The sequence below is a fragment of the Lepisma saccharinum genome, unplaced genomic scaffold (assembly GCF_977018435.1).
Source record: "Lepisma saccharinum unplaced genomic scaffold, izLepSacc3.1 HAP1_SCAFFOLD_191, whole genome shotgun sequence".
NCBI lineage: Eukaryota > Metazoa > Arthropoda > Insecta > Zygentoma > Lepismatidae > Lepisma > Lepisma saccharinum.
This window is the reverse complement of record NW_028142984.1, coordinates 667,121-685,561: the sequence shown is the minus strand read 5'-3', so window position 1 is coordinate 685,561 and position 18,441 is coordinate 667,121. Positions and strand designations below refer to the sequence as shown.

The 18,441-nt window shown below is 35.0% G+C and overlaps 1 protein-coding gene across 2 annotated transcripts; it reads right to left on the bottom strand.

Annotated features, from left to right (window-relative positions):
• Positions 1 to 5,165: 5,165 nt before the first annotated feature.
• LOC145982491 (uncharacterized) lies at positions 5,166 to 17,577 on the bottom strand. 2 transcript variants are annotated; one of them, XM_083115948.1, is made up of 8 exons: positions 17,452 to 17,577; positions 14,606 to 14,769; positions 13,535 to 13,881; positions 10,559 to 10,821; positions 9,746 to 9,927; positions 8,381 to 8,540; positions 7,371 to 7,501; positions 5,166 to 6,088 (listed from the first exon to the last, which is right to left on the bottom strand). In XM_083115948.1, exons 1-8 carry the CDS (start codon positions 17,525 to 17,527, stop codon positions 5,750 to 5,752), a joined length of 1,662 nt encoding a protein of 553 aa, XP_082972074.1. In that variant the 5' UTR covers positions 17,528 to 17,577; the 3' UTR covers positions 5,166 to 5,749. The 2 variants fall into 2 exon arrangements, with proteins under 2 accessions (XP_082972074.1, XP_082972075.1); XM_083115949.1 differs by lacking the exon at positions 7,371 to 7,501 and having other exon boundaries at positions 5,948 to 6,088; positions 17,452 to 17,576.
• Between the last annotated feature and the right edge of the window lie 864 nt (positions 17,578 to 18,441).

The following is an 18,441-nucleotide window of genomic DNA, read 5'->3' as shown; positions in this document are numbered from 1 at the left end:
TTTTTTCATCCTTGCTTATGGAAGAAGGTACTTTTGACAGAGTTTTTTCAATAGGGAAGAACACCAGAACACTTATGGGAACGTTATGAACCAGTTTTTGTCCAAAGTTAGTTATCAGATGACAAGGGTCACATATTCTGTTTATGAACTTCCTTATGAACATAAACATTAGCCTTGTCACTGTGAAGGACTTTTAATTCAATGTAAGCGTCATACTGTAAATTGTTCGCGACAACCATTCAAAATGCACAGCTCTTCATGGATGTATCCGATTAAAATAATGTGCAATGGCATGCGAACGTCTCTCCATAGACGTCACTTTGATCTCGATGCATTACCGAAGGGCTAAACAAATTTTAAGGCATTTTTCTAACACCTCGAAAAGGAGCAAATTGGTACAAGAATTCAGTCATATCTTTTTACTGGTTAAAGATACGTCGAAAAACCTTCACCATTGCATTTCTCGTGAAATTCTAGCCCATTTTGATATGTCGCACGACCCCCTTCCCATTTAAAATTCTGAAGTTGAATTCAAGATGGCGAACATCAAGATGGCCGCCGACCGTGTGGGTGGCGTCAATGTGGTTCCCCCTTGGCCAGATAACGATTGGTCATCGCCAATTTCAAATTCCATACTGCAGTGGCCTTGTACTGAGGGTGTTAAGTGACTTATTGAGCCACCCTGTAGTATAGATGCATATACTTAGGTATATATTTCATATAAAAAAATGCGGTATTTGTAAAGAAGCTAACAAATTCCTTTACCAACTGGATTTTTGTAGGACAAAATTGTTGTGGTGGGGGGAATTGTCCCCCTGTTTAAAAGGATTTCACACACTATTTTTTTAATATATACTATTGTGAAATTCATTTGTTATATATATTTTTTTTACATAATATGTATACCACTCTCTCACACACACACATGTATGCATTGGTGTAACTTGGTGGGGCAAGGGGGGGGGGTGCTTGCCCTCCTAAAAGTTTCAGGTTTGTTAACATTTACAAGTTAAGGATACTTTTATCATCATCCTAAGACCTGAGAAGGTAAGTAATAAATAATACGATATATTTATAATTATGCAAATATAACAATTATTTAGCAAATAATCCTGGACACTATTTTTATGGGATGAAGAACTTTTCGACTCTGGCCCCCAAAAGTTAAGCCTCAAGTTCATACAAGTCCCAAGTTACGCTCATGCATGTATGATGTATGGGTCTAAATTAAGTTATCCTCCCTCCGTTACAAGTCTTTATTTCCATCCTTGGAAAGATATTCCCTGTTATTATATGCAGATGCGAAGGGGGCATGGAAGCATATATTTCTTTTCCATATTTGAAAGTGGAGATCATCAGAACCGTGCTATAGCCCCCTTTGCACATTCCTACACCCCCTGATGTGAGGCCAGATGAGTGCCACAGCTACTTCTACTAGGACAGACGAAAAATTTCCTCTCTTTTTTTTATCCGAGAGAAACAGATATGATCATCAGAACGAGGTATCTTGTATGGTAGTTGGACGTCCTACAAACTGAATCATCAAGTTACCACAGGTTACCATGGATGTAAAAAATCGACACTAATGCTATGCACTTAGCGAAAAAAAGGGGAACTATATTTTGAGGTACTGTCTTGTATATGTTGCAATGACACATTGCGGGCCTGTGGCACAGTGGTAGCGTCGTCACCTTGTAATCAAGGGGTCCCAGGTTCATTACCCGGTGGAGGCACACAGTGGTTCGTATCCCACTTTGAACTGTAGGTCCAGTACCGATTAGCCAGTCTGTGCATAAAGTGGACTTAAAACAACAAATCAATCAATCAATGACACATTGCAATCTCACTATAATTTTTTGCATCATGTTTTATGGCATATTTCACTCTAGCTACAAAATGTATGTGGTCTACTCAATTTCTGTGCAGTGACATTGAAAAAAAAATACCACCTTAACGTAATAATAAACACTTCAGTATGAGGAATTTAAAAAAACAATTAAGAATGGCTAGGGTATAGTGCAGCAGCATCAAATACCAAATCAGCTGGTTGTGAAAAACATGGCAAAGTGACTTCAGTTCAGAGACCTATTTCATCTTGCACTCATATACATATCCACACACAAACAAACTGGTGTCTCGAATAATGAACAAAATCTGTTCCAGGATGTTCATTGAGCAGAACACTGTTTCTCACAGGTCACTATACTCTGTTCCGGGAATCTCAGGAGTGAGCAAATAAAAACAAGTCTCTGCACAAATGGTGACTCGAGAGGGCTCCACCAATGTGACAGGCAATGGAATTGCATGGTTGGGGATAGTGACTTCAGTTGCCAGCCTTTGCAGCAGCGTGTACTGCTTTTTTTTCCACCTGTTCACTTTGTCCCCTTCTCTGCCGATATACACTGTCTAGCCCAAAAGATTCCCACGAGAGAGTACATAGCAATAATTTTAATCTATTCCCAAGCCAGGTCAAAAAAAAATCTCTGAACATTGCAAAATAAAAAAAAATAATGCTGGGAATATCAAAATACCTTCAATGCTAGGATTGTTTAATTTAGAAGTTATAGAAAATATTGTACACACAATAGTTATAAAAAGTACACACATAACAGTATATATGCAAGTACAAATATCTAATTCATTATTATTTCAGCATTTCATGTTTTGATCGGTCTCTTTTTTAGTGTATTTACAACAATCGTTTTTAACGAATTATATAGCCTGGTCGCTGCTAGTAGATGAAATAGAGTACCCCACATGCTTCTCATGCAAGATAATGACCTACATCTGCTGATGGGTTAATCATGTGTGATTATATTTATGCACAGTTTGCAATGTGGGACATTTTCCATCTCGTGCTGATGTTTGTTATGTAGGATGTTTGTTACGCGAGGCACCAGTTTATTTTTAACACAGAAAAATATTCAATGAATTTAAAAGAAAATGGAAATTAAAGAAAACAAATTATGATACTCTTTTAATGGTACAAGTCCAGTGCACAAGTACACAAAATTTACTACTGAGGACATTTTCATTAATGTTACAGTAGTTGTACAAAATTACTTTAGAAAATAACTGAACTATAATTAAATTACATTGATACATATATGAAATTAAGAAACATAGTGGAGTTTCAAAAGCTACTTTTCACTGATATATATTTCTTGCCAGTACCTGAAATGTGAACATTACTTGGAGAATATTGACATACACTGTCATAAACAAAGATATACCACTCATTAGTATGCTCTACTTCATATGCAAATACATGAGAATTCAAACCAATTGTTTTCATTAATGTTACAACAAAATTTACACTTTTATTGTCATCTCCCAAATTATATTGTATATTACCAAATAGTGGTTCATCTGATTCAAAAGAAATGAGCAAAACATCCCCTACTTTGTAATCTATCCCTCTTACATTTACTGACAAGCATGAATAAACTTGTTCCTTTAAATTAACTGGTACTCTATGACTGAAATGATTGAAATTCGGAATGTCTTTAACATTAATACTGTCTCCAGGTCCGTAAACAACTTCTATTTGTAATCCTTTTCTACTAAGAGTTCTAAAACAGAATTGCAATTGATGTTTCAAGGCTAATGTATAGGCTATATTTCGCCTTGAGGCAACAACATGTGCATAACTTTTCAGTGTTCTATGTTTGCCTTCAAAACGCATGCACCAAATATTTATCAAGGGCCCAATTCTATTCATTATTTGTGGATAATGGGTAAGAAAATGGTGCTTTGGCTTGAGATTCTCCTTGAACAATTCTTTGTACAGAAAATTATGCTCAGCTATTAGTGCCTCCAACAATATGCAAATGCTACTTTGGTAAGTTCGAGATGTTACAATTTCTACAATTTCTGCAAGTACAACATATAAACACCAAAAATCATTATCCGAAGGCACAAGATCACCTATCAACAGACCAAAATAACGCACAAAACAAAGCATTTCAGAAGCTGAGTACATAATTTGACCCTTCTTCAGATGTTCCATCGTAATCTTTGGTGGTATATTACTTGTTTCAGATAAGCCGTAATCAAAGAATTTTAGCCTATCATTAAGAGTTTCTAATGTACAGTACTTATTTTCAATTATTTTTTTTACTATTCTAGCCATATCATACCTACAAATCCCTTCAAGAATGTCATGCATGATATCCACAGCAGCATTCTTTGTGACATGAAAACCAGGAAGTGCATTCCATATACATTCTTCTTTAATTCCTGTTTCGGTATAATTGTTTACTAAAACATCAGCTTCATAATTCTGTTCATTTCTCATCAACTCTGCTTTTTCGGTTTCAAGTTACTGTATCAAATTCTTGTGCGCTTTGCAGAATCTGCAGGGAAAATTTCCTGAGAAGTTCTCAATGAACCCAAAAATAGAATTCATGCCAAGATTATCTCCTAGTATCAAACTTACCTTAAAATGCAACTGCTTTTCTAATCCATTGTGATTAACTGTTAACCCATGAATTTCCAATGACACAAGCTCTTTTTTTAGCTCCTTGAATACAGACTCATTGCCAAAAGTACTCCTATCTGTACTGTGAAACAGCAAAGCCAAGAAAATATTTTCTAATGTTGACAAATACTCTGCAGATAATCCACCCACTATATAATACACTGCGCCTAACTTATTTTTACCAGCGTGACCGCTCAATGGGTTATCTACTTCAAAATCATCAAAATATAAAAACAATGGAATTTCATATTCATATTGTTTCTCCCTCTGCCTCCAGAATTGACCTTGTATGTAATGTGTTATAGGTTCCTCGCAATCTGAGAGGGTATACATATTTTTAAATATATCGTCTAAGACCCCTGGTAATTCCAAAAATATTTTTAACACTTTACTCATGGAAATGAACTGTCCATAGTGATGCTCAATATCCAAAACTACTTGGCCACATTTTCTTTTGTTACAGATAGATTCACCGATTTTAAACTGGCTAGGTTTAATGAGAAATTTTGATTCTGTAAAATATTTGAACCTGAGATGTTCTGTATGTAATTTATCAAAAGGATCCATCACATATTGCAATAAACATCTCATATCTTCCGTTGTCTCATTTGATTTATCAACCAGAAGAGGCTCAATTTTACAAGTCAGAAAGTCAAGTAACCCGTAGCGTAAAAAATCGGTACAATATTCTATTGTTTCCTGAACTTGGTTTCTTGTGTAGCTGGAATTACTGTATAGTTTAGCAATAAACGATACAGCAGAAGCATGCAATGAATTTACAAACCTGTTAATAGGTACAGACTTCAGTGAATTTACATTGGTGCTTGTACTTTTAGGACCACTGTTAGCTGCAGGAAATTCTTGACACACTGTCCCAGATATCTGTGGCATAGTATAAGTAACTGCAACATTATTTCTACAATGTTTAGTTTCTAGATGTCTCCGAAACGTGTATGCATTTTGGAAACTTCTTTGACAAGTTCCTTGAGCACAATGATAGGCAGTCAAATAAGTGCCAGAATGCTTGTAACTTATGTGCCAAAGAAGCAATTTAGGAGTACCCAAAGTTTTTTTGCACCTATAGCAAGTAAACATATTGATGTGCAAGAATATTACATGGAAGAATCAACTATAATGCACTTACACATATTTACACTACATTTTACACTATCACTACATATTACACTTTCATTACATATTACACAACATATTGAATACTTTTATTTGTTAAGATCAAAATTAGTTTCTCTTTCTCAGCAAACTGCACCTTCACTGAATGCACTGGAGAGCACTGAGTGCTTCAAACACTCTTGGAATTTTTGAATCCCATTTTGTTGTTATGTGATAGATTGCCAGCTGAATAAGTAACCAGATATGTTCTGATTCTGGAGGATATGATGCATTGAGAACATGAAAAGCCTTAAAACATATATCCAAGCTCTTCAAAACTGAAGTCATCTTGTACAATGTGCTGTCAATATTTACATAACAACTCTGAATTTCAGTCACTGATGGCCCAACTACAATTATGTAAGGCTGCACTGTGAGGCCTATATTCTGCATTTTTTGCACCTTGTTGTATTTCAGTCTGTTAATGTCTCCAGGAATCTAATACAGAAAGAAAAAATACAATAAATACACATAGCCGGTTGGTTGGTCAGTTCAATCAGAATTACAAAATTCTATGACCCTCAAACATGTTGAAATAAATATAAAGAAAACATTCAAGACTTACATGTAAGGAAATATTTGCTGCAGAATGTATTTTCAAGATAACATTCTGTAACATAGAGACAGTGGTTCAAATCCCACTTTACACTGTAGGTCCAGTTCAAAATAAACAATATGGAATTTGCATTTTTTTTAGCATTTATTTAATCCAAAATGTTATCAATTTACACATATTGTATATACAGTGGGATGCATAAGTGTTCCTTGGCAAATCACCCATGACTATTTCCATTTATTTTTCTCTTGCATCCGACGTGTTTTTAAGGACTGGCTGTGAATGTATGCTGGTGTAGAAGTTGTTAGCAGCTCGTTTGGTATTTTGTTTCAATCACTGAAAAAGAGAATAAACACGTTCTGGGACCATTTGCTTGGGAATACTTATGCATCCTGCTGTACATATTGCTTGCATTGTGGTTTCCTTTTCATAACTTAACAGTTATTACAAGTAAATGAACATTTTTTTGTCGTGATGCTTGGAGACACCCCCTCCCCTCAAAAATATAAGAATACCTGTAATACTAAGTTATAAAATGGAAAGTTGAATATATTTGTGATGCCGTATTTAAAATTTTCTAAAAGTGAACACTACATTCCACAAGTGTGACACTGAAGTCTAGATTACTTCCTCTCTGTCTCTCTCTTCCTTCTGTATATGTGTCTGTGTGTGTGTGTAATTGTTAAAAGGAATGCAAAAAATATGTGGTTATTTATCTTACGCATTATGGTGACTGGTAATGATATAAGATACCATTCACGTGAAAATTAATTTTCACACTAAGTACACATTCCGAGCTTCCAACTCTGTGAAACAGCAGCCCATTGCATCGAATCTCACTCCCTCTGTTATCTGTCTTTTTTAAATCAGAGCTCTATTTCTTACGATGTAGATTTCCTATTGACATCACAATGCTGAATCAACACCAAAAATGTTTGCCTCCCACTTGGCTTGCATCAGTTACGTGGGAGATCTGCTAATTGTCAAGCATTATATTAAAATTTGAACCTGGAACACCACCTTGAGTAGTGAGTCAGCCAAGCAGAGGCCATGTAGTTATCAAGCTACTATATGGCTGTCTACTCCAATGCTATGAGTTCTTTACACCAATACCCCTAACTGAGACTACATTATCTATATGGAAAGAATTGTGAACAAAAATACCTTTGCATGACATATAATTCCTTCCTGGCTTTCCAGGACGGATGGTTTCCATTGCTTTCTCACACTCCTGATTCTCCCTGGAGGTGGTTGCATATAAGGAAGCAACATGATCTGCACTGTATGCTTTGAATCTGAAATTATAGTTCCAATAGGGTACTTAGGTAATTGATTACACATCCTCAACATTTTCTCAATGCAAAATTTGAAAATGTTTCAAAGGAAAATATTATCCATTAACAAAAATACTTAATATTATCTAGACCTACTGGAAGCATGCAGGCAGAATATGTTACTGAATTAATTGAATAATATAACCTGCATGCTTCTATTTGAAATATTTATATAATTATGGATAAACAGCAGTCCACTAAACTTCTGACTCCTGAGCACTTTCTAGAAATATGGTATATGATTTATGAAGAACTAAACACTATCTCTTCAAAAGCAATGGTAACATGTTATAGTTTAATTAAAAATTGAACGTTGAGTTGAGTTGGTGTTTAAGTCCACTTTATGTACAGAAAGCTAATCGGGACTGGACCTACAGTTTAAAGTGGGATCTGAACCACTGTATGGTTCCACCGGGTATCGAACCCGGGACCTCTTGAATACAAGGCGATGGCGCTACCACTGCGCCATCGAAAAATTTAACCTATCGTGAATAAGAGCACATTTATCTTTATGCCATACTACATTAAGTAAAGTCAAGGGTTCTTTTAAAGAGGCAATCTTGCAAGACAAGTACATCGGTGTAAATGAGTAAATTGTAATGGTGTATATTGCAAGAAAATCAAAAACACTTCCAACAACTTTTAATCCGTTTCGTTTTCACTTATATTTTCTTTAAAAATTTTAAGATTAATAACAACCAACAGTGTATATAATGAAATACGTCCATTCCTTCTCCAATTAGAATTTGATAAAGTATTCATGCCTAGCTTTTGAAATGATTAATTTCTTTCTTTTCATTCTTATCATACAGGTGAAATATGATGAAACTCTGAACTTACCATCACTTAAATTAGCACCATCTAACAACGACACTAGTTTCATATAATTGACATCTGTTGAGCCACTTTTTAAGGATCTTAAATTCTGGAAAAAAGTTTCCCATTGTGTCAGAAGTTCAAATACACTTTCTGGATGTGCCTGTTCAAAGTCTGATTCTATCTATATAAAGACAAAAAAAAAAAAAAAAGAAGTAGTAATATACATAAGTAGCAATCAAAAGACAGAACAAAAGTAGATGTATTTATTTCTATACAGCTTTGTCCTGTGCTTCTATCCCATATTGTGAAATCGACAATACACCATGACCAGGATTTTTTACATCAAGTGAATATAAATATCTTACAGTGTTTCAAGTCTTTTAATGTGAATGGTTAGGAGGATATTAATCATACTGCCCACATATACCTTTTGAAATCATGTTAGTTGCATTAAGGCAGTAAGAAAACTGACCCTCGTCACCCAGTCTCTTCCGATATATGATTGTTCCTTTATCTTTTCTTCATTTCCACCACAGCAAAAAAAAAAAAAAAGAAAAGAAAAAAAGAAACAACAAAAACATAGAGCCACTTCCTAATATTCTGGGATACACTGCCTTCCTTGTCTCATACATTCATCCCATAACTACAAAGTTACAACCTATATGCTATTAGTGAGAGAACTGGAGTCACAGTGGTCTTATGGCATTTTACTGCTACATCAGAGACCCAGGTTCCATTCCTGGGGTGGGTGATGTAAGATCAGAGATCTTTTGGCCTTGTCCCTGCATAAAGTGACTCTGGGGTTCACTCAGCCGAATGTAAATAGGTACCTGGGGTAACCCTGGGAAGTAAAGGTGGCCACAGCCTGGTGCTGATCACATCACCTTTGAAACTTGGGGGGGGGGCCAAGGAGAGTTTACTACTTTTTAGTTGACGAGGCTTAGCATTACGAGGCCCTAATACTGGAGCAAAAATGGCTAATCGTCACCACTTTGTAGGGCCCTAACCCCCGCATCCCCTAAATGTGCCTTCATGGCACAATGCAATATGCACATGTAACTTTTCCTTACCTACAAACCCCTATGAGAGAATATGTACTGTAGACATATTTTACCAATACGATAACATCATTACGATAAATTATAAAAAATATAGTCACAAATTATCCTAATATATATAAACAGCACTGGAAATACTGTATACACCAGCAGAAAATATGAAAACGAAGCTCCTGGGAAAGATAGATGTGTGTGGCACCCAAATAATATAACAAAAAATGGGACAATAAAAAGCACAAATGTTTAATTTGTACAAAGCATTGAACACTTCCAATTTTTACAAAACTTTCAACTTATTCATTTATTAAGAAATGAGATGTGTGCTTACCAATGTATATCCCAAGCTGTGCTGTAGTACTGGCCAATCCTTTATAAAATGTTGCACTGTGCTTCCATCACTTTTCAGATTCTGTTCCTGCCTCATGCTCCAAGTATTCTTCCAATGTTTTAGTACTTCTGGCCATGGTTCGCAACTATTTGCCAGCCAGGACTTGCTGTTTTCTTGTTCGTCTTTAAGATAAACAGAGAATATGGAAATATTACACAATAGTTTCCACTCCGATAAATTTCTGAACTTCCATAATGATACACATAATAATGAAAATAATGTAAATTATGTATAATATCAATCACAGTAATGAGAAAACTATAAGAACTGAAAAAATTACAATCTCATAATGCTATTGCCAGTGCACTGTGCCTTATCTGGGAATTGAACCAGATTACAATGTGATGGCATTCCCACCATGCCCTATAAGACTTTGATTTGCACTCTTCATTTCATTTTTCGTCCATGTTATAATTTCATTACAAATGGAACATATCAATGAATAACAGCACATTTAACTCTATTCCATACTACTTTAAGTCAAATCAAGGGTTCTTTTAAGAACCTTTCAAGAACTTCAAAAATTAATATGTATGTCCCCATTTACTAAAAATTAAATCTGCCTTACTCTGCAGAAAATAGGTGACTACATGTAACAGATTTGTTATCGCAAATCTTTGTAAAATGGTACAATGGGTTTTAGAGAACATTTACACTGTTAAACAAATAAAAAGGATAAAGAAATGGAAAATTTTTAAGTTGATGAAAAACACACATTAAATATCATAATTCAGACAAAATTTATGAAATTACCTGAAATAGTAGTATCCACATCAATTGCTGATTTTTCTGATAGGCCTATTGTCCTGGATACACTGCCTAGAATCCCAACACTTCTCAATTCTCGAAATTTATTTCTGTATTTGTCCACCAACTTTCCCTTTGATATACAGGATTTGTTCACTCTGCTATCTCTCTTTTTAACTGGAGGAATATAATAAACTGAAACACTTTCTGTCTGGAATATAGACACTATACTTTCTGCTATACTTTCAAATTGGTCATTTCGCAGGCGTCTGCAAAATACAAAATTAGAGATGAGATAAGAATGTGGTATCTCCCCTCTGTAGCAATGGTTTAATTATATTTCTACATAATTAAAAGTTTGAGGCAATACTAAAACTTGTTCATTAATAAAATGTGGAGTTATTTTACTTCTGTTCTGTAATATTTGTTTGTCAGATCGAATTTTAGGAAGTTAGAATTCCTGTAGTATCATAATCAAACAAAAACATGTACAGACATTTAAATGCACATTGTACTCATCATTACTTTCCTTTCGTCATACCTTTCAAAGCATTTGTGTGTGTGTGTGTGTGTGTTCATTTCTGTACACTAAAAGTCCGAAAAATAATCATGTATGTGTTTATTTTGTTTGATACTTGACCTGTTGTAGTTAATACTATAGGCAATCGGTACACGATAGTCATGTTTTTCTTACGTTCCACCAAAAGTACACTCATAACACTACTATTAATTAGATTCTTCTTTGGATATCTATCTTTGGTAATGAATATCATGGTGACCAAAGCTGTTATCATGCTCCGAGTAGTCATCTCATGAATATTTACATGATGTATCTTTACATAACTAATAAAAAAAATAATAAGCCAGCATCCAGTAACCTTGCTGCAAGAAGAAAAGTAACTCTGCTGAACTGACAATAAAGAAATGGGAACAGGTTAAATGGCTGTCATTGTAGATTGAGTTGGTCTTTTTTAAGTCCACTTTATGCACAGTAAGGCTAATTGGGACTGGCCCTACAGTTTAGAGTCGGATCTGAACCGATATGTGCCCCACCAGGTATAGAACCAGTGTCCTCTTGATTACAAGGCAACGACGCTACCATTGTGCCATCAGGGAGGCTGGCTGTCATTGTAATAGTACTTACGCCTAAATATAAGAATGCTCATAATAAACAACGCCAAATCCATGGTGGATTTAAACGTAACAGATCAACTACAGATCAAATTTTTCACATCAGACAGACACTTGAAAAGAAGTGGGAATATAATCAAAATGTCCATCAGCTATTCATTGATTTCAAGAAAGCATATGATTCGGTCAAAAGAGATAAATTATATAATATATTAGTAGAGTTTGGAATACCTAAGAAACTTGTTAGTATGATAAAAATATGCACCAGTGAAACAGAAAGTAAAATTCGTGTGGGTATTAATATGTCTGACAAATTTACAATTCATGATGGCTTAAAACAAGGAGATGCATTATCTCCATTGCTCTTTAATTTTGCCTTAGAATATGCTGTTAGGAAGGTAAACAAAACTAAAGAAGGACTAAAATTAAATGGTGTGACTCAGTTGTTAGCATATGCAGATGATGTAGACTTACTGGGGGATGATGTGAATACAATTAAGAATAATGCTAAAATATTTTTCAAAACTGCTAAAGAGATAGGTTTGGATGTTAACAAAGAGAAAACTAAATATATGCTTACAGGCCGAAACCAAGTGTTAGGTAATAATCAAAATCTAATTATTGATAACAACTCGTTTGAACCAGTTTCCAAATTCAAATACTTAGGAGTAATATTAACAAATGAAAATGATATTAAAGAGGAAATAAAAAGTAGGCTTAATTCAGGAAATGCATGTTACTTCTCTCTTCATAAACTTTTGTCTTCTCGTTTAATATCTAAGAACCTAAAAGTTAAAATATACAAAACCGTAATTTTGCCTGTAGTATTATATGGGTGTGAAACTTGGTCCCTTACATTGAAAGAGGAACATAAATTGAGAGTATTTGAAAATAGGATCCTTAGGAAAATCTTTGGACCTAAAAGGGATGAGGAGACAGGTGAGTGGAGAAGGTTACATAATTTAGAACTACATAATTTGTATTCATGTCCAGACATTATTAGAATAATTAAATCAAGAAGACTTAGGTGGGCAGGCCATGTGGCACGAATGGGAGAGGAAAGAGGAGTTTACAGGATTCTTGTTGGGAAACCTGATGGTAAGAGACCAGTAGGAAGGCCAAGACGAAGATGGAGGGACAACGTAGAGATGGACCTAAGGGAAATCGGTAGGGATGGAAAAGAGTATATAGATCTTGCTCAAGATAGGGACAGATGGAAGGCCTGTGTTGCTGCAGCCATGAACCTTCGGGTTTAAGAAGGCTAGAGAGTTAGTTAGTTAGTTAAATCCATGGTACAGTTCTTCACAAGATTAAAAATAGTGTAAGTGACATTTATGTCCAGGCTATGCTTTATGTGCATAAAATTCTAAAATTTGGGCATAAATTACACACTGGTATGAGTTCTGTAGACGTGAGGTAAAATATGAGTCTATGGCAATGAAATTTCACTATTGTCAGTTCTATTTTTACCTGAAAAAAAAATCTGGTATTCTTCATAAGTGAATTTACTGGGTTAATGCAAATATAGTCTTCCGCAGTCATTTCAGCTATTAAATGATGCTGTTGTATTTTCATTTGCAAGTGCAAGTTATCTACACTACACTTCTGTCAAACACAAATGATCAAGATATTTTTGTCAACTACTGAAAAAAGCTACTGGTATTGCATAATGTTCCTTTTCACTAAATAAACACACTAGTCACTGTTTACCAGATGTCTTTTCCTTTTTTTTTTTTTTGTTCAAGTGGAATTTGCAAAATGAGCTTTGTCCCTGATAATAGGCATCTCATAAAATATACTTTAGTGGGGTAGTTCTAAAACTCAGAGAGAATGTTTCAAGCAAAAACTTACACATTAGGATTCTGTAATAAATGGTTGATGATGATATCAACGAGCAGACCTCTGGTCTTACGATTTAGTGATTTTCCTGTCTCATATGTCCCAAGGACAAATCTTCCACTTCCACTTCCTTGTAAGATATCCAAAATGTTTTGTGACGTAAATGGTTCTTGTATTTTAACTGGAATGCTTCCAGATGTCTCAGGTACATTTATGCTATATTCTGCTATTCCACCCTCAGGTTTCACATTATTTACACTTGTATCTTCACAGCACACATCAAATTCATCTATGTAGTTCTCACTTATAGTACTACCAGCTGGTGTATTTGTCAAAGTTTCAGCTGATGAAGATTGCACCTAAATTAAAAAAAAATGTAAAAATAAATATGTAACTTTTATTGTTTACATACAAAAAATGTTTAATGCTTCTTAGTTATACATGAAAAGGAAAAACCATTTGGATAATTCTGATAATTTTTACTTTAATTCATGATTCAATAGAGAAGGAAGCTTATCTGTTTATTTTTAGCCTTCACAACTCTTTGGATGCACATTTTATAAATACCCATGCAGTTTAGTAACAACATTAAAATAAATATGTGAACACTAGTTCAAAATGTAAAATGTATTCATTTCAAGCTCATCAGGTCACCTTCAGAGCATCATGCCCTGCAGGTTAAAAATGGTATTAAACAAAAAGGATGGACAAGATGAAGGGAAGAATAAGCTGTAACTACATTCCCAGGTGTTCTGGGTTGAAACGTAAAACCTGACATATTTCTTTCCCCCATGCACTCGTATTGCATAATCGAGGTTATAAAATTTAAGTCAAAAAAGAAAGTCACACATAACATTTCTTGTAAATTTAACATGAAATGGAAGAAGAGAAAAGTATATGCATACATTGTAAAGACTCAAAATTGGAAACCTCGGTGTTGAGCAGTTAATGGAGTAGTTCACCAAGTTGGTTCTCAATTTTGATGAGGGAAATATGAGACATTAAATTACATACCTCTGTAGGACTAGCAAGTAAGAAACAAGAAACTGAAGTGTAGAAATATATGACAGTTAGGTTACATACCTCTTTAGGCGTATCAAGTAAGTACCCTGTAGATGATAGTTTTACTTGTTCTCTGTATTCTTCAAGTTTTTTCATAAAAATTGCTCTTCTGCCGATTTTTGGAATAAGTTCTCTGAGATGATCTGCAGTGAGCATGCACAATGCACCTATGTCTATTTCATGCTCTGAAAACAAATATAGCAAAATTTTGGAAGAATAAGTAAGAAAGTTTAATTTAGAAAATCCAGGGCTGTGTCAGAATACAGCATTTCTGTCTCTTTCTTGTTACAACAGAAGCCATCTTTTTCTTCAAATGTATGGTGGTTTGTTTGTTTTTATAAGCACTGGTTATTCCTATTTCATTAATCTTGATGAAAAGGTGAAGGGATGAAGTGGCATGAATGAGGTTCAGCATGAGGCCATTCTTTATGTAACCTAAGTGGCCTTTGCCATTGTTAAAGGTTCTGAATACAAGTTTGTAACCTTAACCACTAACACAAAATTGTTTTGAAAATGAATGGTAAGTGAGGTTATAAAACAGACACAAGAGTTGACAACAGTGATTTTAATTTATGGTTATTTATGATATTTATGATGTGGTTTCTGTGACGGTGGTAAGGGTGCTATTAGATAGGGATCCAATATTTCTGCAAACAGAATTCAGTACTTTAGTATTATACATACTACCTGGTTAGGTTAGGTTAAGAGTATTAGCTAGTTTCAGGATCGACAAAATCATGTTTGCGAGGGGAATATAATTTAACATAGGCAAATGAGGTAGTCGGTATAATACTCAAGTACCCAGTATTCTATTATGCACATGATACTAGAAATGAACAATTATCAAAAACAGGAATCACAACGAGTTATTTAATTCCTTCTTTTACATCACTTTTGGCTAATCTCAATAGAAACGATGAATTGTTATTTGATTAAATTGATGCACAGACACTCCCAAAGGAACACTGCCTCGACCAGGACTGGAATATGGAACCCTCAGTTGGCTACCATGGCATCAATTATTTAATGGAACTGATGTTTTAAGTGCATGAAGTAAATTTAAAGTAGAATGACACAAAAATGTCGTTTAAGCCCATTTTGTGCTCAGATAACTTAATCAGCATTTGAACTAAATTTAAAATGCAATCTAGAACAGCTGGGCAATGCACCTACACTGGGAATGGTAAAAATTTACTATCCTTCGGACACCTCTAATATTTTCGTTTCGTCAATTTTTGACATTCGTACTTACGTATCTGCTTCGCGGAACATTCCTGAAGGTGTATCAATGTTGGGCATGAGTTTACAATACCAGACCACTCTCCAATTTCTATCAAATTTCGCCTACTTACTAATTTCGGTGTCCTGATGACGTATCTGTAGTTCATATTTGGCGGTCACTTGTTAAAATTGTACATTTACGTGTACAACTTGTAAAATAACCTTGCGATTTACCACGGTGATTGTCCATACACAGCAATTCGGAACCATCTTTCTTTCGCAATTAATTAGCTAATGGTCTTCCTTTACGCACAACAATCTTGTTGACGACAGACGAGGAATGCCTACGAGGTTAGGTTAGGCCTGTTAGGTTAGGTTCCATTAGCATAAATACAAAGAAAAATTAATATTTTAGCTAAGAAAACTATACCTTATCTTGCCTGTTGATTTCTTCATGTTGGGAAAATGGCGTCTTCCGTGCAGCTATTGTTCTTATGGTAGGGTTACATTACGTTAAGAAAACATAGTTTATTTCATTTTTTTCTCGATTTCCATACTTGACCGCCAATTATTACATGCAGATTCGTGATTAGGAGTTCACAATTAGTGAGTAGGCGAAATTTCATAGAAATTGGAGAGTGGTCCGGTATTGTAAACTCGTTCCCAATGTTGTTTTGATGAAATTTGAACTATGTTTCCTAACCTAACAGAACTAACCTAACCACGCGCCAATGGTTCGCAATTATTTCCAATTTCTAGATCCTGATACTAACACGACACCAAATTTTAACTATGTTTCCTAACCTAACAGAACTAACCTATCCACGCACCAATGGTTCATGGGGCTAGCTATTCTCCGTTGGAGAATTAATTTTCAACGAACAACATGAATTTCAGCTATGAAACATTCCCACATCACACAAAACACCTTCCCGATGTTCGACAATGCTACAGGAACTTATTACGGTAAGTAGTTTCTTATGTAAAAATAAATAAATGTGTCCGAAGGATAGTAAACAAGTACCAAAACAACTTAAAAATTACCTTACGCAAACAAGCAGGCTTGCCATGGACAATGTATTTTCCGTTAACAAGCGACTGTAAGTATCGTAGACCAATGGGAATTAATGTAGAAATAATTCGGAAGCTTAGTAGCATGCATTTAGGGACTTTATGTTAATGCTAAGAGAACCAAACCTGACCTGCCTAACAACCACGAAAGCATCTATTGGCTAAAACTCTGCAGTATGTGTTAACAGACGTAAATGAAAGTCGAACCATGCGAAAATTGCATTCTTAGTATCATGAAATCTGAATAAAACAAAATGAACTTGGGCGGGAAAGGTTCCTGGCCCGAGAATCAAACCCATGTTGTCCGCATGGTAGTAAAGATGCTACGCAGACTGAGCTACCACGCCTATGTAAACGCAAAACACACTTGCGCCACATGTAATGCATTATATTCTCTATACTGTATGATTAAATAGTACATACTTGATTAATTAGTAGAGATTAAAATACGAGAGACAAAACCGACACCGATGTGGCAGACTCGAAAATATGCATTTCAACTCGTACGCCTGTACGCAAATTAATATTTATGTTTTTCACATATTATGATTTCTATTTAAAACAGTTCCACTTACCAGCAAATGTAGGAATTAGACCTTCAAAGCCCCACAACTTCAAAAGAATCGATACTTCGTTTCCGAGATCCGCCATGTTTTTCTTGTCACACTTGCCAGTACGAGAATCACGTTCTTTTTGTTCAAGGAACAAAATATCTGTTTCAAAATACAAACAGAACGTCAAACAACAAAATGGCTGTTTCAATGGACAAAACTAACTTCAAACAAGTATGATTGTTAAGAGAACTAAACCAAATGGTTTATGTAAACAGTCACTTTGTAGGTGTAACTAAACTTTGGTTAACCGTACGAAATATTGTGGAACCAAATATATTTTGCCCCTGCAACTAATCCGTTCTCTCCGTGCAGTTCAACATTAAATTATTGATCTGTGGTACTCCCTAGCTGACTTTTAGACACTCTTGAAAGATTTGATCACATTGTTATGAGGTTACTTAATCAGCATTTAAGAGAGACCATTAATGTTAAAAAGTGCTGTCCCATCGTAAGTTACCGATATGGTTTGCTACCATTCAAGAATCAAGTATTCCTCAGGTACAAATATTTTGACAATTTGAAATTTTCCAACTGTTTGATAATCCCGAAAGTCGATAAACCATTTGACAAAATTTAGATCGGAATGGGAAAATTTCTTTTAGACGTGTCCCGATTGGATAAATTAACTGCATCGCGACTAGCTTCAGCTATTAGTACTTCTACTCTCTCTGGGTTGGGTGGGTGTGAATTTAGAAGAAAAATGGCTGGTGGAGGACATGATAGTGCTGATGTGATGGGTGGTAGAATTAAGGGGGTGAGATAGATATTTTCATAGAAGTATCTGAAAGCATTTTTTTTTTGTATATTGCTCATCACATGTTTTAACTCTAGCTGTTGCACATTCCTGTGAATTCTTTTGCGATATTGAGAATGTCCAATCAGTTATATTTTTTCCCCTCAATTCTTCTCAAGGGGAATTTGGTTTCAAAAAGTGAAGAACAAGGTAGTCAT